This window comes from Melanaphis sacchari, unplaced genomic scaffold (assembly GCF_002803265.2).
Source record: "Melanaphis sacchari strain LSU unplaced genomic scaffold, SCAv2.0 Contig65_pilon_pilon, whole genome shotgun sequence".
In the NCBI taxonomy this organism is placed as follows: domain Eukaryota; kingdom Metazoa; phylum Arthropoda; class Insecta; order Hemiptera; family Aphididae; genus Melanaphis; species Melanaphis sacchari.
This window is the reverse complement of record NW_020271469.1, coordinates 1,399,718-1,427,420: the sequence shown is the minus strand read 5'-3', so window position 1 is coordinate 1,427,420 and position 27,703 is coordinate 1,399,718. Positions and strand designations below refer to the sequence as shown.

General features: G+C 28.3%; 1 protein-coding gene across 1 annotated transcript in view; it reads left to right on the top strand.

The window, feature by feature from the left end:
* The window catches only part of LOC112600567, an 89,583-nt gene extending 62,939 nt beyond the window's left edge, over positions 1-26,644 (top strand). The window contains exons 2-7 of the mRNA XM_025347830.1: positions 12,881-14,099; positions 19,563-19,694; positions 23,805-23,995; positions 24,285-24,428; positions 24,513-24,637; positions 26,216-26,644. Of these exons, the coding sequence (XP_025203615.1) occupies positions 12,881-14,099; positions 19,563-19,694; positions 23,805-23,995; positions 24,285-24,428; positions 24,513-24,637; positions 26,216-26,328 (1,924 nt within the window). The 3' untranslated portion in view covers positions 26,329-26,644. The remainder of the gene's footprint in view (positions 1-12,880; positions 14,100-19,562; positions 19,695-23,804; positions 23,996-24,284; positions 24,429-24,512; positions 24,638-26,215) is intronic.
* Positions 26,645-27,703: the final 1,059 nt, after the last annotated feature.

The window sequence follows — 27,703 nt, the reverse complement described above, 5'->3', positions numbered from 1 at the left end:
TTGTATATTATATTATCATTATAGACGAGACAACTGGCAATGTTGCGGCTGTAGATAAATTAAAAATGTGTGTTAAAAAAAAAAAAAGATCGTGTGCTCCATCGCGGGTGATTTAGTGGATTTCGTTTATTTGAACAAGCCGCGACCCGAAGCATGTTTGCGGTATCCTTCGGGGCGCGCGCACGGCTCTCTAATTAACGTGGTATAAATCGTGATGCCAAACCCATTAGTGATTTATTGACACTGCGACGGCATGTATGTCCGTATATTACAGCGAATCTCCGGAAATCGGCGTGGCGGGCTACGCATATTGGCCGTCGCCGTTTCGACAATGTTGAGAAAATCATTATTAACACCCGACCGATGGCACGGGCGCGCGGCGTCCAGATGAACGATTGTTGACTGTATACTATTACAATATTATAATTTAGTATTAAATAGAAAAACAGAAAAACATTTTTTTTTTTCAGATTCGCTAAGAACTAGCGAATTATTATTATTTCATTTACGTTGTGTTCGGTCATAAATCTAAAACGAGCACTGAGTTGGAATCGAGCTAATACTATAATAATATATTGTTCTCATGCTACGTGAACCATAACGACTATAATACGTTTTTTAAATCTGATTTCTGAATATTAGATCTGATTGCGGTCGTATAAACGATTACAATTCCTATATGAACTCTGTTATAGACAGTTTTCAGTATATTACTACATTATGTATATTATTTTGTCGAAGTGCAAAAAAAAAAAAAAAATAAAAATAAAAATGCACGAAAACATTTAATAGGACTGTTTTGCCCATTATATAATTTGATATAAGTCGACATTTCGTCAGATCTGATGTTGCGCACGTGAGTTGATGAAACGCGAAAAAAACAGTATATCATGAACGCATATTTATCTTTATGTTAGTATACTCGTATTTCATATAAAGTCAGCCTAAAATCGAATTGAATAACGACGCTCTACCACGCAACCATATTAAACCACGGTGCTGTCATCGCGGGCTTAATGTGTTTTATCGCCGTGAAAGCTTTTATGGATTTCTGGAGTTTCGTGTGGGCAAATTTGGCAAACAAATGCGTACACCTATGATATAGACTGGCGTGCAATACACCGTATTCATATTATTATTATAATTTATATAAATATTATTGCCTTGCTATAATGGCGATAATAAAACGTTTATCGACCTGATAATATTATGCACTGTGTAGAAGAAAACGATCTGGACTTCTCGCCAAATAGACAAAACCGGCTGCTGTTTGTTTAGTACTAGAAACAAAATAACATGCAAGCACGCATAACTATAATATACATAGACGACTCAAGCGCTTTCGAACACAAAAAAGGAATGCGATTTAGGTACTTTAATGGTTAAATTATTATATTATTGTTATTATCGTCATCATCGTCGACGAACGCTGTAACCGTTGGTGCCTGCTACTGACCGCAATCGCCACAGATGATATACTTTTAATACGATAATATCATTAAAATATAATCTGTTTAGAAATTATAATATATTTATTAGGTACATACTACATATACTACCTATACCTAAATTCGTAATGGTTTGTGTTTATAACAATATATTTTATATTATACTATGCAATAATAATAACAACAGTAAAATAAGAGAAAATTAACTGGTGGCAATAAATACTACCTAATTATTGTTAACATCGTAACTGTAGGTCACATTTGTCGTCGACGATTAAAAGACACACGTGTTTGGAATAAGGGTGCACGCATAAAAGTATATAAAGGTGATGGTACCTGCACAGCAATAATCTCGGCAGAGAATCACGGAAGAAAAAATGTAGTAATTACATTTCGTTATGACGAATTAGACGTCTTGTGATCGTCTCACATAGTTTACCATGTCTTATTATTATTTTCCGAGGTCATCCGTAATCACAATGATAATATTATATTAACGACACAGTTGCAGTGTCCTTCCGTTTGCTGCAGAGCGAATAGTTCTCACGGACGACCCAAACGTTTACGAAATCTTCTTAAACGATCACAATATATACTTCATAAGTACCTACATACTATAATTATAATTTTAAAAACAATTTATGTCATTGCGTGGGTGGACGGCGTAAGACATTATGTCAACACGATGTGAAACCTACTCAACACTCCTCGTGTTTATTTTAAAATTGAAATGTACGCTTTAACAAAACGTATACGATTATACCACACCAAGTTGTCACTATCGTTTAGTTTATTTATAATTTATTATTATATCCTGATATTACGTTAAACCAACGTTCTATACTCATACACGTCTAATTAGTAAATGTAGCGGGATTTAGGGGAATCAATTAAAATACATAGCGGTAAAATTATTTTTCGTTTGTCTAACTTGTAATACGAATTAAAAATTAAAATAAAATAAATTGCGCTTACTTAACATTAAATTGTAGAAAGTGACCTATAAAAAAATAAAAAAATAAAGACTAATATAAAAAACTAGAATTTGATTTAAAAATCGTTTTAAAGTACGTACATAAATTATGGATATTGGTGATTTACGCAGATATTTCGGATCGATATCTATTTGACTTACCGGAAACTATTTACTAAAATATTGAACTACATAGATATATTTTGGATCTTCCAGGCGATTATGTCCACAAACACTACTTTAAACAATATAGTTTTTGATTTTGAAAAATAGCCAGTTCCTACAATTTGATATAGACCTAAAAATCATCACAATTGTCTTTTGGTCACACATAAATGAAAATCAATTTATTAATTGTAAATGTTCTTTCAACACAATTTTACGCATTATTTGAATTTTTGTGAAATTATAATGTTTGTATAATGTATTTATTTTATTAAATAATTTGATTTTACTTTCTTATAATTTTTGGATTTTAGTTTTAACTAATACGTTTATTTAAATTTCCTTTATTTAACCAGTTTTATGTGAATAAAATTAATCTGTTTGGTAGCCGGTACATCATAATTCATACTATAGTTTTATTTTATTTATAAATTGAAGCATAGAATATTATATATTATCTTGTAGCTATACGAATACGTTTAAAATATTCACTTTTTTTTTTAAAAATCATGTTTTTTTTTTTTTTATTCAGACTCATCATTCATTGACTTTTACTAATAAAATATACTTTCTAGTAGTTAAATTAAATTAATTTAATTAAGAATGATAGTAAGAAATATGTCAAAACTTCATTCTCTACACATTGAATTATAATGAGATAAACATTACTAAGTAGTTTTACTTGTTTACTATTTAATATTATATATATATATATATATACAGTATACACGTACACATATTATTTAAATTATAAGGTAGTCACTTATATCTATCGTATTTCAATATTATTTTTATTAGTTGAAATTTAAAGATTACACTTTTATATTTTATAGTTTATTAGAGTTCGATTAAAATTAATTAGAAACCATTTAGTTTAACTTATGAAATTACCATAATATCACATGTTACATATTTACAGTACGATTAAACATTGTTTTTAATATGCTTTTTATCATTGTAACTGGTTTCTATTGTTTGTAAGTACTTGACTATCTTGTGAAGCACCATGCAAAATGTATTGCATATATTATAAATTATGATCTATGACTTATAAGACATAAGTTGATATAAACTTATAACATTCTTCTATGAAATATGATTTTATTTTTATTTAATAATAATTATATATTTATTAACGCATTAACTCGTATATTTAAACAAAAAGTTACTTTAGTTAGGTATTTGTAAAATTATAAAAAATGTTTCAGTGCAAAACATTGTTTAGAAAATACCGTGTGAATATTCCGGTCTTCTGAGTTTGCCTCGTATTTTATTCGCAAGGCCTTTATTATTACTTTCGTATAATTTGAGTGATTTAATAGACTTGATGTTGAAGAAGACGTGTATAATTATTTAATATCACTTAAGATATGTAAGTGAGAATTTAATGTATAAAAACTTATACTTAATCAAATAAACTTATAGTAGGTATACTCATATAATGTGTATTTTATAGCCCAAGTCACGGACGCCCTTAAACTTTGTAGGTACATTACATCATAATAAAAACAGGCACGAATTTACTTGAAAAATAAAAAAAGAAGATGTTTCGTAGAAAATCAATAATTAAGATTACATTGTCCTAAGGTCATTTTAATGGACACGGTGACACGATAACGAGCAAGAGAAAGATGCTTCCGGTATTCTACCTCTCCAGACATGAGAATAATGTTTTTATTTTTATTAAAACGTGGACCTCCAAATTCAATCATATCCAAAAGTTAAGACTTCACAATTTATTGCTCTGCAATTTTGTTATGTTCACCTCATTCGTAGCAATAATCTACTTTCTTCGTTATTTTCAATAAAAAAAAAAAAAAAAAGTTAATCGTAAACTCGAGAAGTACAACGCCTAGCGTGGTGTGGCGTACTTACATAGTTATGCGGTCGATTCCTCGGGCCATTCACGGTGATTGAGATCAAAATGATATATATTATCACGGGAAAATGGAAACAAGCAATAGTAACAATATCGTATAAAATGTTTGTCCGCATATAAGCGCGTATACGTTTATGCATATAACTATATACCTATAACCTATACATGCATTTCTAGTAGATGTATGTTTGTATCATTATTATTATTATTATATTATGTATATCCATGGTTTGCATTTGTCTACACTTTTTCTTCTCGAATCCCCTTGTTGCGACCAGCTCCAATAATTGTAACGTTATTCTTGTAAGTTTCTACTTTCGTTCGTCTCGCTTTCGTTTTCATTCCTGCAATTTTATCGCCTCGCACGTATAAATTTTGTTTGATTATAGGTGCAAGAAATTGAATAATACTATAGCTGACAACTTGAAGGTTTTATTAGCAAATTTTAGTGTATCTACAACTATAATACATACATACGAGAAAATAACTTAATAATATTTTATTTGTCATCGATTTACATTATGTTACAAAAATAATAAATAAATAATAATCAACGCTTTACGCGAATAGTCATATTATTATCATTCTATATACAATGTCGCATGAACATATTATATTCATAATTTTCCTATATCATGTTACAGTCAGTAATACTGAATAGTGAATACTGACTGTATATTGTATATGTATGGTACAAGCAAACGATCTATAATAAAAACATAACCTAACCGGATTTCATTCTAGATTAATAAAATCTGTAGCTAAAGTCACAATAGTATATTATGAGAAAATCTAATCTGTTTATTTTTAATAAGCTAACAGAGGGTGCGAGATCTGTTTTATGATAGGGTGGAGAAAGTTGTCTAAAGAATTCGAAGGACAATGGTTTTGATTAAAGACGTCTTACATGCGGGTTATGAAATTAAGATGATATATTTTATATTTTTCAATTTATTATAATATTATGTAGAAATTATATATCAATTATAATGTTAACATTGTTGTTATTATTATTTATTTCTTTATAAAATAATAATTCGTGTGACTGTGATTTTTATGGAATTGAAAGAAAAGTAAATGTAGGAATTATTTAACAACAACATTTTTAGTATAAAATATAACTTATTTTATGATAAATATTCACGACATTTCTTTTTAGAAGTTTAGATATTGTTTGAGTAAGAACAAAGGTCTGTAGATTTCAATGATTTCCAATGTAAGAAAGGAAGTATTTGTAAATTTATGTAAATTGATGTAGTTACTTATTTTTGAGAACTTTTATAACTTCAAGTGAAGGGTATGATTTTAAACATAGAATGGCTCATATTGTTATCATATAATATATAAATAAATAAGTATGTAAGCTTTTTTATCCCGAAGTTGTGTTAAGTAATAATACCAGACAATATTTATCTCTATATATTTCTGAAGTTTTGTTGCAATTATTTGTATCAGACTTAAATTCTAGCATTAGCCATTAGCCCGCTAATTTCTATTCTAAATTATTTAAAATAAAATAAATACATTCTCTCTAAAAGCACTATGCCTCCATAATTTTTACTCATGTATAGTAAACACGTTAACTTACAATCAACATTTATTTATATATTAATTTTATTTTGTTATTTTATTATTTTATTATTATTTATTTATTAATAATTTTGCTATTCAGTGTAACCGTTATTTATGAATCATAATATATTTACGATTACTATTCCTATATGCAATGATCAAGCCATTATTATTATTATTATTATTTGTCATTATCAAGACATTATTATTATGTATGTATATTGTATACACCTAAATAAGAATTGAATACAGTAAACACTGTTACTAATATTCATTTTTGAACTAATTTTTTTAATTAACCTTCTCTTATTACTCTCTTCTACTAGGTTACATAATGATAATATAGACCATAATGTATTATTATTAATATTTCAGTTTTTTAGTGATTATCAAAATATCGTTAGATCGTGTTATTAGTTATTACTAAAGCTAAGATGTATAAATTTTAATTTTTTTTGTTTAGTATCAGAAAAGATTACGGGGCCACATTGAGTTAGAACTCATGTGGAGGCTCAGAAATGCAACAGTATGTTTTTTTTTTGCGATTTCTGATCATTGATTTTGATAGTAATATCTATGAAAAATGTATATGTTTTAGAATATATTTTTTTACTATACGTTTTTTATCGTGCGATAGTATGTATTGGCGCTGTTCAAAAATTCTTGTATAAAAACATATTAAGGTCTAACAGAAGATGTAAACAATAAAAATACAAAAGTATTTATTATTATTTTTAATTTTATTTAAATAAATCCATGGTAGCAGTGGCCACAGGGAAATGTTGACAATATTAAATTATGCACCTATAGATAACATGAACGTATAGTAATTTACAAATGATTATAGTAAAAAATAAAATTACTTAAATATTAGATTATTCGTCGGGTTATATTTTGTTGAGTAGATTAGTGGAAATGATGAATTTTATCGAGGCAGAAATGAAATTAGAGTCCTAGTTGAGTAATGAAGCATGTGATTCCAGGAGCATAATATTTTATTTTCTCGAGGGCGTGTACACAGTATTTGGTGAAAATATGTTTCATGTCGATATAGATCTTATATATATATATATATATATAATATATATGTATATATATTTAATATATTTATAAGTATTATAATAATTTTTAGTCAAGAATGGTATAATATATACTATGAAATTGATTACCAAATTTTACATTTACAAAATAACCAGAAAACATTTTTACGTAATTTTAATATTTGAAATGTGTACATATTCTAAACAAATTGTTTGCCTGTTCATTTTTTTTTTGAAATTGGTAAATAAAATATTATCATACAACAAAAATAAATAATAAGTCCATCATGTTTTTTTTGTGTTAATTTATTATTTACTATTTATCATTCATCAGCTATTTCCAAAATATTTTATTTTTATTGTATACGTGATCAGTGATCGCAATCAATTATTTTTATAACCTTGATAATTAATATTTTGTTTATAATATCCGTAAATAATTTCTTAATTTATGAGTGGTATATTAATGATAATAATTTAAATACATGATAAATATCACATATTTAAAAAACAAGTTCAGTCCCACGGTTATTGAAATTAACATTAATTTTCACAATTGGCCTATATTTTAAAATTATTATTCTAATAAATAAAGTATACTAAGGTCATTTATGATTTGTATGAAACTCAAGTATCGTACAATTATTTTTTTTAAATACTTCAAAAACGTTGTTCTATTTATAAATTAATAAAAAAATAGTAAATAACATTAATTTGAAATGCGTATTATAAATAGTAATAATACCTATATTAAAACATTTTGAATAAATAATAAAATAAAGTAAAATTTAAAAAAAAAATCAAGCTTTTATTCAATTAATTTACTGTATTATTGTATTAAAATATTTAAATAATGCACTAGGAAAATTTTCTTTTTAAGATATTAGGGTTAACATGTTATAGTAGTTTTACTCAATGTAAAAGATTAAATTTTTGCTGGGTGAACGATAATTTAATTATACAATTTAATATGTATGAATGTCTTTAGTATTATGTACTTGGAGTGATTGGTTTAAGTTATACTAAGATAGCCTTATTTCTGAGGTATCGAAATTGTGTAATAATAATATTTAATATGAAAACACAGTTTTTAAATGTATTTAAGTAATTAATATGTTCAACCATAACATTATTTGAAATATTTAGCATGTTTTTTTTAAATAGTAGATGGGTACTTAACAAAAATTTTTTTATATTATTTTAACTAAAGTTAATCTGGTTTAAATTAATATATTAACATCTAAAATTTAATATTCAAAATCCTAAATTATTTTACACAATGCTACAATATGTTTAATAATCAAACATGTATGATAATATGTGTCTTGAAATCATGTACATCTTATACACAATACGATTATGTACACGTTCTGAAAATATAGTCATCGAATTGTTTATGCCTTTGTCATAGGTATCTTCAACAATATTATAATATATCATAAATTTAATGTAATAATAATAATAATTAAAACAATAGTACCTCCATGATAGTATAAACATCAAAACAAATATTGATAAAATATATTCTAGCGTGGTATCTATAGTAATTTTTATAAAATAAAAATATTTAATCTATATTCAAAATTAATTAATTCATGTTATAATATAAATTATTAATAATTAATATATCGAGGTAAAAGGTAAAAAAAAATTTTCAGATGATAGTTGAACGAAAGTGGGCTCATTATTCACATGAATAAGACTCATGAAATAAAATTACGAGGTAAACTGCGTATAATATGGTCGGTTGTAATTTCTTTGGAGAAAACTATGAAATATCACTATACACACGTAACCATACTTGTTAAAGAATGCTTATGATGCACGGTGGCACGGTTCGTAGAGGTTAAGCACTTAAATGAATATAATTGATTTAATATTTCATCACACTATGTTTATTGGCATTATAAAATTGAATAATAAATAAATAATAATTATTCCGAAAACGCTACAGCGTTGAGCTGTGTTACCACAGCACTGCTAATTGAATAGATACCAAAATTATTCAGTATTAGATACTTATTTCTTGTACACTTTTATACGATTAAAATATATTTTGTATGTCCTTTTATAAACACGTAAACATAAAAATATTTCCATACGTGTACTCGCTCAAGTGCGATGGAATTTCGGATCCTGTGTCTTGCAACTCCTCCACTCTCCAGGTAACACAAATATAAACTATAGGCATGTTGTATGTGTATATAACCGATACTACATTTGCTATAAAATAATTGTTACAGTACAATAATTATTAAAAATATAATGTATTGTTCTACTTGATAAAATAAAAATATATTGAAAAGTGATAATTATACAGTGCCTCGCTATATTAGATTTAAATAAACGTAAAATAAATATAAAATTTATGTAGCCATAATATTATACTAAAATTTTTCTTTGCATAATAATATACTATTATTATTATTAATATAATTTAATAACGCCGCGTGCACGTTATTGCATTGTAAAATAATAATAATAAAACATAGATAAGTGACGATAGTACACTCCCCGAGCACACCAGCACCCGCGACTTTATCTGCTCTTATAATATCGCGAGCCATATTATCGTTTATCACAATGTAAACACGGATTAATTGCATCAGATATTATTATAATAACACACGCGAGCCGTGTATATAGTGGATAATGGAACGAGTTCGGGTGGAGTCGCGCTCGGATTTCGTATTTACGATCGTTTTATTATTATTAGTATTTTATTATTATTATTATTTTCTCAGTATATTATATTATGCACAAAAAAAAAAAATATATATATATATACCTACACCTATAATGCATATATAATATACCTATCCGTTACGATATATCCAGCGTGTGCCGCAGCACGCAAAGTATCTCGCGCGGCTTATCGCGGTCTGACCATCGGCCTGCGTATTATTATTATTATTACAACTACTACTATACGTCTTGTACTATACACGGGTGGAGGTATCATTATTATTACTATACCGTACGATTGCGCGCCCCGGGGTGAGACCAGTTTTGCGCGCCATTATGGCCATCCGGTCCGAACTCTTTCGCCGAAATCTACCGCACACGCGCGCGGGTCCGCCGAGAGACTTGAACGCGCGTTGCAGATCACCCGCCGCGCGACTGTGACGCCGCCGCGCCACGTGCTACAATTGCGGCGGACTCACGTGCGTATATTATTATTATTATTATTATCATCATCGATGGATAATTAGGCGCGTTTTCAATGTTCGGCGGCGACAATATACATAACGACCTACAACGTGTTTAGGCTGATTAAGTATAATATATATAATACACATACGCGCATAATAATAATTATAACAGCAAAATACGTGCCAGATACGAATTCAGATAAACTACTTAATATGTTATATTATACACACTTGTTTCGTTACATATATACGAGAATAAACCGCATCTTCGGTAATCGGATTAATCGGGATTGGTCGGATGAATAACTGTTGCCGTAAACGGAGTAGACGACGGTCGCGGGCTAAGAAAGTCGACAGACGAATAATGATGATGTACCTATATATCATAATTTGTATTACTGAGCGCAATGGTGTTGTGGAAATTCAAATTTAATTGAATATCACGAGAGTAATGTTTCAGTTAGATAATTTTTTATATTATACATTTATCGTTTATGTACAATATAATAACGATCTCGCTGCAAAACCATAGATTAGAAATAGTTTGAAAATTTTCGGCTAAAAAAATAATAAATACTATGTTTTTATGTATATAAAATATTCATCTACCAATACAATATATTATAATTCGAAAGACGTCCGAGTAATATAATATTTTTATGTACCTTCGTGTGGGGCGCAACGAAATTATAGGTATTATTTTGTTTCAAAAATTTAGAATCTTGTAACCGATATTATAGAAATGTAACATATATTACATACCATAATAAACATTTAGTCGAACACGTCGCGCCGAAGCCGACAGGAATAGAAATGCATTATACCAAAAATGAACCATTAAAGTATTAGTAATATAAAAACATGTAATTAAATTATTTTTTACTATAAAGCTATATTGTATTTGAAAACAATGAAACTTAATCGAATGGATATTATATAGTCTCAACAGCTGGTAGAATATTATTCGAGTTGAAATATGAAATATATTTACGCAGCAAATACTTGTGTATTATTATTGATACTCGTTACATGAAAAATAATGGAAATAATGTAATTTTGAAAATAATAAGAAGATAATATGTCAACATGTTTAACGAATATGTCAAGGACCCAGTTAATGAATATAGATTACTAATTTTTAAAAGTTTAAAAATGTCCCTCAAATCATAATAGAACAATGACCAGTATTGAAAAAATTCATATAAACCATTTCATAGTTATAATTTTCTCTTTTATTACTCGGTAAACTTTCTTTTTTAAAGTATGGTGACAATTTCATACTCCAGAAATAACATTAGTTGTATATTGTAATATAATACTTTTAATCAAATTATTTCAATCTAGAGTTTACAATACATATATTTCTTTTGTTATTTTATTATTATTCTTTTGTATTCGTAAATGTAGAAACTAATTTTTTGCTGATTGATAGGTGTAATTTTGTTCATAAATTATGGTTTTAATCAAATTTATCATTTATCATCAACACGGAGATTTAAAAAAAAATCGCAATTTACCCGTATTAATAAATTTAATTATGTATAATTAATTAAAACACAAAGAATGTGTGTAAACATGATTACAACTTACATGTGTTGTATTATCGTCAAAATTCGGTTTTAATCTTTTAACGTCAATAAACAAATCTATATTTTTTAGACTGAATACATTTTTTCGGTTCAATGAAGTGTTTCGTATTCGTACTCTGTATTATATATATTTAGACTTATGATTCCGAAGACGACGTAAATCGTATTATATCACAGCAGGTCGTAAAAAGTGCACGAGTGCAATCGACGTCATGTTATCTAACTCGTGGAATATACTGTAACGGATTAAAAACTGGTTTACTATATGTATACATACACCGCTACCATGCTAGTCCATTCATAACACTGTCCATGCGTGCATTGAAGACGGGTCGATCGATATGCAATACTAATACTAATATTTCAGAGTGTTTGTGTAATGTGAATAAATATATGAATTGGACATGCTAGTGTGTGCGTGTGTGTACGTGTATAATAATAGTACCAAAGGGTACACATACGTATTATAGTAGGCATCATAAATTGGGTTATTTCACTAATAGAAACCACATGCAAAAACGGTTTAAATATCACAATGTATTTGTGTTATGTAATTGTCAAACGTACGTGTCGGTACTACGGTGTCGATAGGTCTCGGCATACAATGACCCTTTTTTTATTCTAGAACCATTGGGTGTCAAGGAGATTTTCTCTTTTAAAAATATATTAAAATGTGTTGTACGCACTAATTCTTATAATTCAAAATAGTTTATATTACATTGAAAATATTTGGTATTTTTATTTAATAGATTCGTCGTAAATAATAAAAAAAAAAAAAAACACTAATACATTAATTATATAATCTATATTATTTCGATGATTGTTATGATATGACGTACATCAAAAATAGACGCAATGTAGACACTTAAAAATGTACCAAAAAGGTCATAAACATAATATAATATTAGTTAACGATATTTTTATGGTTAATTTTACGGTAAGAGTAACAAACTTTAGTTTGAATTTGTGTTTAAAACTCAACTAAATATTGAATTGTAATATATCGATATTTGTGTATACATTTTTAATAACGTTCACGCGTTTGTTATTATTTTGTTTCAGAGAACAATACTTGTTCAACGTCTTCGAAGTAATCGTTTCCACATTGGAGACGAAACTCCAGCGAATAGAAAACCTAGACAAAGCTGTCGAGCACCTTATGCGTCGAGTAGAAGCACTGGATTCGAGAGTGACCAACAACATCGACAAGACAGAAGCGGTAATCGGAAAGTTGCGATCGTTAGACACCAAGTTATTCCAAAAGGAACCTGGCACCCTCGGACACCATCTCGAGACTAAGCTAACGACATTGGACCGTAAAGTTGGCGAAATTGACACTAAGTTGGTCGGGTTGAAGAGTCAGCTGGATAACAACTTCTTGGCACCCGCCGATGACATCAACGCCGAGGCGAGTGAAAAAAAACCCGTAAACGTCCACCATCTGGACGTGACCAAGCTGCTAAATACCCAGATGGACACCATTCGGAGCAATACGGCCAATATCGACAGGAAGCTGCAGTTTCATATAAACATGGTATCGGACGGGCTGACCAAGATTATAAGCATGGTGACGGATGTGCACGGTGCTATCGTTGAACAGGACAACAATAGTAACAACCACCACCACGGTAGTGGTCGGTCGGGCGGCGGAAACAAGACGACCACCACTACATCGGCACCGGCACCGGAGCGGAGCAACAAAATCGATCAGCTGGTCAGACAGATGCATCCGATACTGAGCGTCAGCGAGAAAATGGATGAGGTATGGAACGTGGTGGTCGGCACTAAGAGCTCGGTGGATGACCTGGTGCCCAAGTCTGACGAGCTGCTGACTCAGACACAGCGCCAAGAACGGGCCATTAGCGATATACATGATGACCTGCGCATGAACACCAATAAGATCATCGCTAACCTGGATGTGGTGGAGCGCAGGCTGAAGAAACAGGAGGACGACGTGGTCACGTTAGCCCAGCGACCTGTGCCTGCCGAGATGCTGCGCCTGGACCCGACCATTGACGATTATTCCCGGTACGATGAACAGTTGCAATCCGAGTCCACGCCGCTTTCCGCCTCCGTGTCATTTACCACTCCTACTAGTGTCGGTGGTATTGGCGGTATTGGTAGTCCTACGTCTGGTACACCGCCGGACGTCCAACAGTCATTCCAGACTTCAAGGAACGTGCCTCAGAAAAACAGAGGAGTGGTGTTCCCGAGCGTCAAGAATAAACCGCCACCGGCTAACATCAGTTTCTTGACCGACCAATTCAACCGCGAAGTTAAAGTGAGTATTTTTTCTTTTCGTTTTAACATTGCGACAGACTACAAATGTCTAAAACAATTGCATAACAATATTGTATATCTATACATATCGTATTATACTCATCTAAATCGATTTGGACGGTTGAGTATCCGTGGTAACTGGTTAATGATAACATTGATAACACAAACACATGGCAATTAACTATTCATTAAATTCGTAAACCACAATTAAATAATTTATTTGGATTTTTAAATGTATCTTTAACATAAAATATTTTACAATTGCTTAAGACATGAATTTCAAAATATCTCATTTATAATATTCTGATATTATTTACGTTAAAACGTTATTTTTCAAATTGGAAAAATGTAAAAACCAACCTCCAGATTAGGTACTTCAAATAAAATATACTAGTTCATATTATTGAACTTTCAAGATAGTGTAATATGTAATTGTTATTCTTGTAACACAATTTATTATTTCTTTACCGTTTAATTATTAAATGTTAAAATTTAACTATAATTTATTAAAAATGTATCCATAATATTTTAACTGTATACCAATATAGTATAATATCTGATAATAGCCATAAAAGTTAGTATAAATGGGAATGAATGTTTTATTAATCTGAGCTCCGTCTTATGTATAATGTGTATGTTTTGTGTATAAATATATAGTTTAGATACGGAACTGAGTTAAAAATATTGAGGAATTATCAGATAAGTATAATAATTGTGTAGCGGCCAAACAAATAATATTTTATTGAACTAAAAATAATACACATAATTTCATTGTAATACGATACGAATTACACTTAGGTAATGAATCAAACGTGAAAACGATATTTTAATCCATTTTAACTTAGCTCATTAAAAATGCGTGTCGCACGTTGCATGAAAGATTTGTTGAGAGATTAAAAATATGTAATAATCTTTATTTGAAATGTACACTGTTACATAAAATACTTTTTAAACTTCAACAGGAGGTTAAATTATAGGTTACTGAGTATTGTATCTTAGATCTGATTTTAGTCGACGTTTAGTTTTTAAACGTCGTTTAATTTAACAGGATATATTAAATAATGTATTTCACAAGCTTGACAGTTAATAATATTTTCTTCAGTTCTCTACTCACAAGCTACCATTCAACTATTTATTACGTATCTCTTTATTTGTAAACGACTCAAATTAAGGCGTACATTAATTAGGTACACAGATTAATTGATAATGATTTTGACAGGCCGCACATTAAATACAAATACGTTTAGAACAGTTTTAAATACATAATAGTGTAGGCGTTTTATTCGATTAAAATCACGGCTAAAAATATAATATTTATCTACTAAAAGATATCTAATCGTAAATACTTTTTATGAAATACAAATAACTACAAAAAAGGACGATTTCTGTGATTTACAAAATTATTAATAATTAAATATTAAGATATTTAATCTGGAAGAGTGGCTGTTTATAATATTTATAATTCATAGATTAATTAATAAGAGGTCATTAATGACACCATTTTGTGTGAACCTTCACCCATCATAACTTATAATTTATATGGTTTCCGCAAAATCGTTTTTCATCAAGAAGTAACTGACGTCTATATTCATTAAAATTTACTTATCGAACAGGTTTTTCTATGTACATAAAGTAATCATAATCGTATTAAATTTATAATTATATCAATTTTAACGTCATGATTGCATGCATAAGGTCTAATGTGGATTTATGAAAGTTGCATTTTACTCGATATAAATCAGAGATAATTATTAAGAGTAAATTATGATTTCAAAGTAAGTTTATGATAATAATATTAGTGAAAAATGGCTAAACACTGTGATTCAATACGAATGGATTGGCGATTGTTATTATTTTTACTTTAAGTTAAGAACCCTAATTGGAGTTTGAAATTTGAATTACCTATAAAATATTATAGGAACATTACGATGTGGGTATAGGTAACGTAAAATCAAGGGTAACGATTATTGATAAGAAAATTCAGTTCGTAGCATTATTATCATTACTATATTTATTAGTGGAAAACGAAAATAAAATACTATTAATAAGATATCAATAAAACTAGATAAATATTGTTGTTCCTTTTTTTTTTTTAATAATAAAATATACAATCACTGAATCACATAACAATGATAATAAGTACAGGGACGGTGAACGAGTCGTTTTAAATTTTGTATTGTATTTTAATTTTTATAAATGATCCTTGAAAAAAATATAATTTACTAATTATCTGATTGTAGTAACAAATCTAGTCTTAACTTTCTAAGTTTTAACTCTTATAAATTCAAACCATATTTCCTGGATAATATAGGTTTATTATAATTAATATAATTATATATAATATGCCCATAAAACAAATATTTGTAAATTATAATGAGTAAATTAATTTGATTTTCTATTATAAAATAATAGAATATTATTTTATTTTACTGATTTTACATTTTTTATTTGACCACGCGTGTATCATATGCCTATTAAAATATAGTGAATATTGTTATGATTTATCTATAACTTGATGAATACTAAAAAGTATTTAAAATAAATGGACAATTTAGAGGCTGGCTGTTGACTTTTAAATTCATAAAATGTGTTATAAGAGTATAAGACATTCATTATTTTTATAAACGAAAAATTCAATTTATTTTAAATACAACTTGCATAAACAATTTAAAAAATATTAATTCAGACCTAAACAATGATTTTTTTTTTTTATTGATGACAAAATTGTTTCTTACTATGTTTTAAATTAAAATTTTTAAAAACGATGATAAAATAACATTTGTCGAGTATATCTATACTAATTACAAAGATGAAAAAAAAATAGTTGAATGAAAATCTTGATATTTAAATAAAATTTAAAATAAACCAAGACGGATTGCATAATAATTATTTTATTTTCCATTAAGAATACTACAAAATATTAAAAAAACAAAAAAAAAAAAAACAACATGTAGTACGGCAAAATAATACTTTTATCTTGACCTATGCATAGATACGTTCAAGGAAAAACAATTCGCTGCCGTTTCTTATAATTCATATAGGTAAGTTCTATATTATAAACCTATATCAATGATATTTTCAATAATCGGCATTCGTTAGATTTTCTATATCAAAGTCCCTGGCCCCCATACTATCATACGCGTCGATGGCATTTGGAGGTTAAACGTACGAATGGATACCTCCTATGTAGATTGTGTTAGATCACTTAGATACATTATATTATTATTAATAACGACAAAGACAGTCGAAATGTTGAAAACTGCAGTCACCACGCGATTAAACTCATTTCGTTTCTGATTTCGCCATTGAAAAGTCAAATTATTATTCAAAAATAAATAAGAAAAACAAAACTTTACCGCCTGTGAGAAATTCACAATTATTATACATCTATCTGCGTGTACCACACATGCACACGTATATTATACCTATATAACCTATATAATGTATATCATTAGTGTATAATTTCCGATATAACGTGTGTGCATAATTGAAAACGGGCGCCGTGGGAACGCGTATGAAATCATCGAAGGCCGGATTTAGAATTTGCTCTGATTCCCGTTCTATACACTCGTAGGTAATATATAAATACAGAATGACGCACCAAGCATGATTACCCCCGTTTTTTTTTCATTTAACAATGAATTTATTCAAAAATTTTGATATTTGGACTTTTTAATACTATACTTTGAGATTATATATTTTTAATTTTTTAAAATTTTTTGTATTACTTACGTAGTTTTATATGATGATACAAAATTCTTTTTTTTTTAAACGACGATCTCTATACTTTTCTAATGTAGATAACTTAATTTGTATTTTTTTTGAAAATGTTGACGCATAAAATAAAAATGAAGACGTGAAGTTTTTTTTATTCATTTAATTTTGAAATTCCAATTATCATATTTTAAATAATTTTGTTATTAAATGGAAAAAAAGAGGGCGAGCATGCTAGATAGCTAGATGAATCACTCTGTAGATTATCTATACGATTTCGTAGATATAATATGCATTTTAAAGGGGAACAGGTCGTCTGAAGTTATATAATATAGCGACACTTTGTACATATTAGAACATATGACCCATAGAATAAAGTATATGTAATATAGGTTAGTGCGCGAAAAATGGCACGTTACAATCATGAGTCCAAGATGACAAACCCGCATATGAGGTACATTATAGTGATATAGTGATAATATATTATTATATTATCGCACGTATATACTCGTAGATGACAATCGGCAAACGAGGTTTTAGATCGCTGCAGATATATCAACCCATTCTGCAAGGCGAATTATTGTCGTACCCGTCGTTTTATCGTACAATTATAAATTATACTATTTATTTTTTTTTTTTTTCATATAATACACATAATATTATTTTATTTCTTTCGACGTTTTTCCTTGCAGCTGATCGATCCGACCCCGCGGATAGGTATAAAAAATAGTGGTTCTCGCAAGTTTATTGTAGTTGAAAAAAAAAATAAACGCTCACTATCTATACTGCCATACGCATATTATAATAAATACGTACATCGAAAACTGGCACACCGGTTGCATAAAAAATAAAATAAATAAATATATTATTGTTTATATTAACGAGAATACGATCAAAAGTCAATAGTGAAAGAATATGATATACAAATATCGTGGACGTAATAATATTATTATATTATTACACAGCTGGCCGCCGCGTATTTTTATAACCGTAACATAATATGTATACGCTGTACATAGTAGCGTAACGACGAATAATATTTTCGATTATCTATCAAGCATCGGTTAATTGATCGATGTAATGGATTATGTTAATTTGACAGGTAAACTCTCTAGGAAAATAAAACGTTGACTTACATTATATGAAACAGATACATTATACATAAGGTCGAGCGGACGGCGTTTGAGCTGGTATATTATAATATTATGTTGTATCTCAATTTTTAAAATAATGAACCGTTTTCTCCTCGAACACGCTACTACGAATAATTGTCAAGAAATAATTATGTTTTTATATTCATCATGCAAGCCCATGTGCATTTTAAGGATTATAATTAAAAAAAAAAAAAAAATCGGGTTCTATTAACACATTTTCAAATAATGTTTTAACATTTTTGTATTTAAATTTTTTTTTACTCGATTCGAGTAGTACAAATAAGGAAATATTAAATAAGTCGTGTTATATAATTTTATCTTTATAAAGTAGTAATTAAATTGGTTATTTCATAAATATCTGTAATTATTGTATTTGTTTTATAATTAGTATATAATATGATACATATACTCATATATAATATGGCGCACGCTATAATTTTAACATATAATATACATATCATATTATGCATAGTCTATGATCTGAATTCAATACGACTATACAGTTACAATAATCGCAGCTAAAAGCGACTTTCGTTTGTAATCAATAATACAATAAAATATTTATTAACGTTTATTTTTGTTTTCATTTTTTTCAGGGATTTTCGTGTTTAGACCTCTTAAACGCGGGAATGAAGCAATCTGGCGTGTATTATTTGCAAATCCGAGGTACGGCCTACTGGTACCTGAAGGTGTACTGCGAACAAGAGATTGCGGACGGGGGTTGGACGGTAAGTTTTGACACGCGTCCGCCGTGAACTCGGTCGCCACAAAGGGCGTGCAAGCGACATAATACACATATATATATATATATATTATATTTATATACATAAGACGTTAACGAAACGAAACACGCGTATACGTAAAACTGCGTAAACAATAATAATAATAATAATAATAATAATATAATAGTGCACGAGCGTGCTGCGTGCATCATTGTTGCACATATTACGAAGGCATAGTGTTAACGATAGAGTAGGCATAATAATAGTGTCAAGTTGTAGGTTGTAAGTAGGTAAGACTACGGACGACACACACGATCGCGTATAATAATATTTTCTTGTTATAATTTTTCGGACAACCTCGACAGTTTCCGACGAAATGATGTAACGCCGGCCACGAGCGCAAATCCGTTTGGGGACTTTTCATAAAACACGAACACGATTGTTATAACCGTCGTAGCGTTGTCGTTGTCCAAGGCCTCTTCGGTCAACGCGTATAAATCGTTCGACGGCAGCGTGAAAGTTACTCCGCGCGCATAAGCGTGGAGGTAAAAATTAAAAATGAAAAATATAATAAATTTAGATCGACGTGACATAGCACTAGAACACTATACGTACCTTTAGCGTATGGTTATACTATATTATGTTTTTAACCGTCGTTTATGTTATACAGGGTGATTCACCCCCATTTCTTCATTTAATAAATGAATTTATTGGAATTTTGATCGAGACCATATTTTCGAATTCACGAGGTTTTTTTGTGTTGTACTACTGTAACGTCGATAGACGACAACCGTTACACAACACTTAAGAAGCGTCTTGTGGAGATAAACTTCTGTTTTTTAATGACAATCTTTCTATTCTAATTTACATTATCTAGTGTAGAGATTCCCAAATTTTTTATGAAACGACCCATTTTTGAAATGATTTAAATTTTGGAAACCCACAATAATATCACAGATTTTTTTTCTTCAGTTATTAAAAAAAAAATGACACATATCTAAAAAAATGTATTATTTAAAAATATAACGCGACCTATTAAAAATATGATCGCAACCCATAGTTGATCTAGTGAATAATTTTTCTTTAAATTATTGACGTATCAAAATCAATATTTATTTTTGTGTTGGGAAAATTTTAGCTAGATTTTTTTTTTTCAACGATTATGGTAAGGTGGGACATGCCGAATGTGTTGTTAAAATTTCCAGGTAATCATCACTCATTCGGCAACTAGCAACTAATAATAATAAAAAAAAAAAAAATCATTATTGAAACGAGTAGTTTTTACTTTTTTTAAACGTTATTTAACTTTGTGTACTAAAGTTAATAGTTTAACATAATGGGTTCGAAAGATATGAGGATTATAATATAATATTATGTATAATGTTTTTTAAGCATGTTTAAAAATTTCAAATATTTGAGTTTGAATAACACTTTTATAAAATGAAAAAAAATGGGGGTGAACAGGGTTGGTGATTTACGCTGTATACTTCTACAACGGAGACCTCGCTACTGCGGGTAGATAGGTACCCACTCGTGTATTAAACGGCTCGTTGTGTGAATATAAATAACAAGTGTTACCTACTACACTCACAGTTGTTCATTTCGCATTTTGTTTTTTGTTATTTAATTGCTTCATAATTATCCCTAATCTACGACGTGAGACAATAACTGGCGTTCGATATCGCCGTACCTATGTCTAATCCACTAAGCGGCAGACAAAAGATAACCTTCGTCTTGTTATCGTAGTCGTCGTATCGCCATTTGTGGTAAGAGATCGCGACGTCTTGGCTGCGGCGGTCACGGACACGAAATTTAACAACTCTCCGTGTGTTGTTATTGTTGTTATTATTATTTAAGCATGGACGATGACATATCTTGACGACTCGACCAAGAGTTTGGTAATGAGTAATGAGTAATGACCCATTGGTCGTATTCACAGTAGTCTTGTGTGTTGTACAAGGTGATTATTCTACCACTGAACATCCTTTTTATCGATAAATTTATAGTTTTTTTTTTTTTTTTTTTAAATATGAGTTTTAATTTAAAAACAATAACTGACATTTAAAATTTAATATTCCGAAACGAGATACTTTTTAAAGCTTTAGATTTCCTAAAATTGAACTTAAAATCAGTTTAATACCTGTAGTTTATTAGTGCTATAAGGTGTTCGTGACCTTAACATATTTTTGCATTTTTAAGTATTATTTAGTTATGATTTTTTGATTTTTTAAAAATGTTTTTTTGTGAACTGTATATATTATTAATATTCTTAAAAAAAAGTTATTATCTAAAAATCATAGTCAATTTTTAATGAATAATAAATTCAATTTTTTACCTGTTAACAATGTCTTACTTGATTGTTTTAAAGACTCTGATATATTTGAGCTTATATTTTAGAACTTTTAACATTATATACATTTTTACTTTAGTTATTTCTTAAAAGATTCATGAGAATTTTATAGCTTAGATTAATAGAGTTTTCTGTGATATTATATACTAAATAAAGTAAATAAATATTTTGCGCGGTATTCTTGTATCAGTGTGATATTCTACTTTGCTCATTTATAGTTTAAATGCTTCTATCTAATTGTATTTAGTAGTGGGGTATGTTTTTTCTTCAAAATTATGATATAGTATTATGACTTCAAATGATGTAAGAAAAATATTTTCAAAAACATATAATTTACCAGATGTTAAGTGAAAAAATAATCAGCTTGTATTAGTCATAAAATGTAGTGCTATACGTGTTCACGATATAATATTAATCATTATAAATTATAATATTAATGATATTGGTAACAGGACGTAATATAATACTATATATATATATATATTATTCATGATGTGTGCGCGTAATTATACATATTTTATTTATTGGAATAATTTATTTAGTAAGTAATAATACATCGTAAATTTGATTACATTATAATATTATTATAGTTTCATAGTAATACCATGTCCGACAAATTACATCCAATTTAATTTCACGTACCTATATAATCTAATGATTACAATATGCATTACATAGTCGCCTTGCATATTTCACCTATTTTCGTATACGCATATATAATATTCGACGAATTATAATAATATGATGGATGAAATGGTGGTTCAAAAACTTTTGCAAATTCTTTAAGAAATCGAATTATAGTGTACGTGTTATAAATATTAAATTATTAAATAAGTTTGTTATTGTTTATAAATATCTTCAGCATAATAAAAGTAAGGCAAATTGTTTTTTCCTTATTATGCACGAATTTAATGTGCACACTGTAATACTTATCTAGAATGTAAAGTGTATAATAAATCAAAATTTGTATTTAAACATTTTATTTTTTTCTTCAAAGTATGTATAAATAATATATAATTGAGAAAGTATAATAAATCAGTTCACGCGTCATATGCGTACAACCAATGAACGCTCATCTGGCCTGTATTATTGGTCGTATGCAATTTATCTTATTGCGTAGTTATAGCGCATTCGTGTGAATGCTTAAGTTCTAGTCCATGCTTGAAATAACCAATTATAAAATTAATGTCAAAAAAATCTGACACATTAGTATTAAAATTCTAAAAAATTGTAAGTTATGATATAAATAAGTAATAACTATGCATTTTTAAAATCTTAAAATGCATTAAATCATATGGCATAGGGTTTATCTAAGTAATCATAATAGTTGTTACATACTAGAAAATTGAAAAAAAATTTTAAAAAACTGAATTAGGTAGGTATATACTATTATGTTAATACATTCAACTTTTGATGATTCTATAAAAAATGATCTGTTTTTTAATAACTTGTAAAAATTGTCTTAGCTTATTTTTTATTTATTTATCAAATGTCTGTATAAACAAGCAGCTAGACAAATATTTACTGTGTATAAACTATGAATAATATCTAAATTAATTTACTGAGAATATTATAATAGAGCTATATTAAAGTATTCAAAATAACTTTAGTACCTACCAAATTTGCGTATGAATAATGAGTTTCAATTTATTTCATAATATTGAAAATTGTATAATATATTTTTAGTTAATAACTACTTGTAATATTAATTCATTAAAAATTGCATTACTTATGTAAACTTTATTGACTATTATTATATTGTTTAGGTCATACAAAGAAGAGACGATATTGGTGATCCGATACGTGAGAATTTCAACAGGGACTGGACTGATTATAAAAATGGATTTGGTGACCCTACTAAAGAATTTTGGATGGGAAATGAAAATATTTACATGCTGACCAGTAATGATGAATATATGTTGAGAATTGAGTTGGAAGATTTTGAAGGAAATAGAAGGTAATACTTTAATTTTAAATTTTAGCTAAGACGAAAACATTGTATTAGAACTTAAACATTATTGTAATATCATATACTATGAAGTATAAACCAGTATGTAACATTATTCAACAAAACCCTTTGATCAATTATCCAAATAACTTAGTGCAAACATTTGGTAATTGAATCTTTTGATTAAAATAATATAATTTTGATTCATACAGTAAACAATTAATATAAATTCCAATCAGCTTGTTAAATCGTTCGTTAAATTAATTTCTTTCGGTTTTTTTTTTTTTTTTTTATATAGGTACGCTCAATATTCACATTTCAAAATTTATTCGGAATCTGAATACTACAAGTTAGAGATTGATGGATATGAGGGCAATGCCGGAGATTCACTGAATGATCCGTGGTACGGAAGTAATAACAGTCCATTCTCTACGTACAACAGGTTTGTGACTACATAATATTGTTGTATAATTTATTATTAATCATTTGATCTCATTACCAAAATCTGCATTTTATTTCCTTACAGAGATAATGATAGATCGAGTTTGAACTGTGCGTCGATGTTAAAAGGAGGATGGTGGTGGAAGTCTTGTGGCAGAGGACTCAATGGATTGTATTTAAATGATCCACAAGATTTAACAGCCAGACAAGGTAAAAAAGGGGGAAGATATAGGCAGCTTAATAACCACGAGACAAAGTTGCTTAAACAACATTTTATTGATATAAAAATACCTCTTTAAAACTATCAAAACTATTTTATGATCTTTATTATTTGAATCAACATAGATATAACCTATTACTGGTGCTAGGAATTTAATGTCCTAAATTTTTTTAAAAAATTCCATTAAAACAATATATAAAATGACTTAAAAACTCAAAAAATGCATTTAAATTTATTCATTATAGCTTGAAAATTGGAAAAAAATTGAAAAATGATACTACAGAAGTGTATTAATTTTTTTATAATATTTTACATTGTTACTTTTATAGTTGAATGATCTGCCGTTTTTTCTTAATCATTCATTTTAAAATAATTTATTATCCTGCCGTCAGCAGTTTGTCGAAAATCTCTTGTTAATCGTAACAATTTTCATTTATGTTATGAACAAATTGTGAAAAATACTCCAAAAACTAAGAAAATGCATTAAAATCATCAAAAAATACATTTAAGTGTAATTTTATAAAAAAATGCAAAAAATTACTTTAAAATAATCAGCTTTTACTCAAAACCCATTTTATACTAACGTTTAAAAATTTGCATCAAAATCCCAGCCCTGTCTATTACATACGTATATTCATTGTATTAAAACATTTAAAACCGTTAGTAATCAATTATCAAACAGGCTCAGAAAAACTTTAATCTAAAATTGTTTTTTAATTAAATGCACACATTGTCTACAAATTTAACTCAGATTCTTATGACAAACAAATCGTAGGAGTTTACTTTTTCCAATGTTTAATATTTTAGATTATTGTAGCAGTGATGCACTAGTCATAAAGTATCTTTTCGATATTTCTCTATACTGTTATATAGGCATACAGTATACAGATATAATATATAATAACGGAGTTGTGCATATAATTTTACGTTATTTTAAGTACTTTCGAGAATGTAATCGGATAATTATACATAATATTTAAAAAATAATAAAAACAAAAATTATAATCAACTGGATTTCCCGTTATTAAACTATATTATTTGCTTTGATAGTCGAGTTTACAAGCGTGGAAATTTGATTAATTAAAGTCATTTCTTACGGTTAAAACCAACTACGCTAAAAATAATTCATAATATTCATAAATAAAGAAAGCATACATAATATTTACGACGAAAGTATCTAGCTAAATATACACAAACTGTTTATAGACATATGAAAAATCTAACGTAATCACTGGTCTGGAATTATTAATCATAACCGTTATGGTTAGATAAAAAAAAAATAAATGTAAAATATAACAAATATAATATAATGAGTATAGGAATTTAGGTGATTCCTAGTTATAAATAAAATATTTATCGTGTAAAAATATAATATTGTTGATGGCGTGTCCGTTTTTTCCTGTACACATGTACCTGTACATAATATATGTATAATATGTATATACCAGCGAGTGTGACCATTGCGTTATATGGAGCTTTAATTAACGCGTTTAGAAAAAATAAATAATATCCACTTCCCAAACTAAGATGCGTGAAATATTATAATGTTATTTTTGTTGTATTCTTAGGTATCGTATGGTTCCGCTGGAGAGGATGGGATTACACGCTGAAGAAAGCGCAAATGTTAATCAAACCAAAGGTCACCGTCATTCCACCATTACCTGTCGTTAACGCTGTTTGAGCGAAGAGGGATATTCGCATGTCATATATTATATAAAAATAAAATTGTATTAAACGTTTGTATTTAAAAAAAAAGTCTATAAAAAAAAAAATAACGATATAAGAATCTTTGATGAAATATTGTCGTGTTTTAATTAGGCTCAAATTCACTACTATTTTATGTTCTTCTATTCACCTTAAGACGCATCTTAGTACGTGCCTATGATGGCCTGATTATGTTTGGTCAAATCAGAAGGCTTGAGGATAAAAATGTAAAAATGTATTTATTTTGTAAATATATTTAAAAAAATGTGCCGTATATCATAATATACATAATATTTAGCATAATAATATATAAATATTATTTAGTATTATTAGATATAAACTCTGTCTAGTTGTTTATTTTATTATTATTATTTTTTTATTTTTATTTTATTGATAATTTTATTATACGTTTTGAAATAATATTTAAATGTTTAGATACATATCCAAAATCCAAATTCATATATTCCATTTCCATAGTTATTATTGTTTTATTTCTTTCATCACATCCGTTCCGTCAATCTTCATTTATATGAAAACCGTCTAATAAAATTGTTAGATATTATTACAATTAAAATATGTTGTTCATTTTATAATCGGTTCCACAGTAATTACAATCCTTTTACATTCCATATAGTTTAGGTCAACACCAATGCTGTAATTTGTACTGAGAACAGTCAGGGTTAGTTTATGCGAACTATTTTATAATGTGCATTTTTAAAGTAATCATCATGCGTGGGAAATAAAATAACATTTTACCACGTGAAAACAATATATTATTGTGAAAACATGAAGATTTAGTTATAACGGAAAAATAATGATAAAATGTTCAAAAAAAAAATTCGCCAGTACGTAATTATTGTAACATTTGTAACTGGCTAACGGCAAATTACTAACGTGGAATATTTTGTTATATGGGTACCGAGTGGAAGTTGATGGTCGATTGTCGTATTTTGTCGTACAGAATATTATTACTTAGATATCTATGATTGTACTTGAACGATTATTCAGTACCTACATGTTACCAGAGACTATAAAAATGTTCTAAAATTCACTAGTAATTATACTCAGTAACATTGCTATAACGTATTTTATAATAAAGTTAAAAAATGTACACTTGTTCATAGTCGGCCGGACGTTTAATTCTCCAACGCGAGGACAGCCAGTATACATAATTGCATTATAATAATCGAATGCGTAATATTATATTACGTTTTGAACAGTATAAGTAACAAAAGAGTGTAATTCGACTTCATAACATCATGTACGTACTATTTTCTTATCGATTTATATAACGACGACCATATTATAATAATATGTCAACATACGTCCTAACTTAATAAATAGTGCTTTAT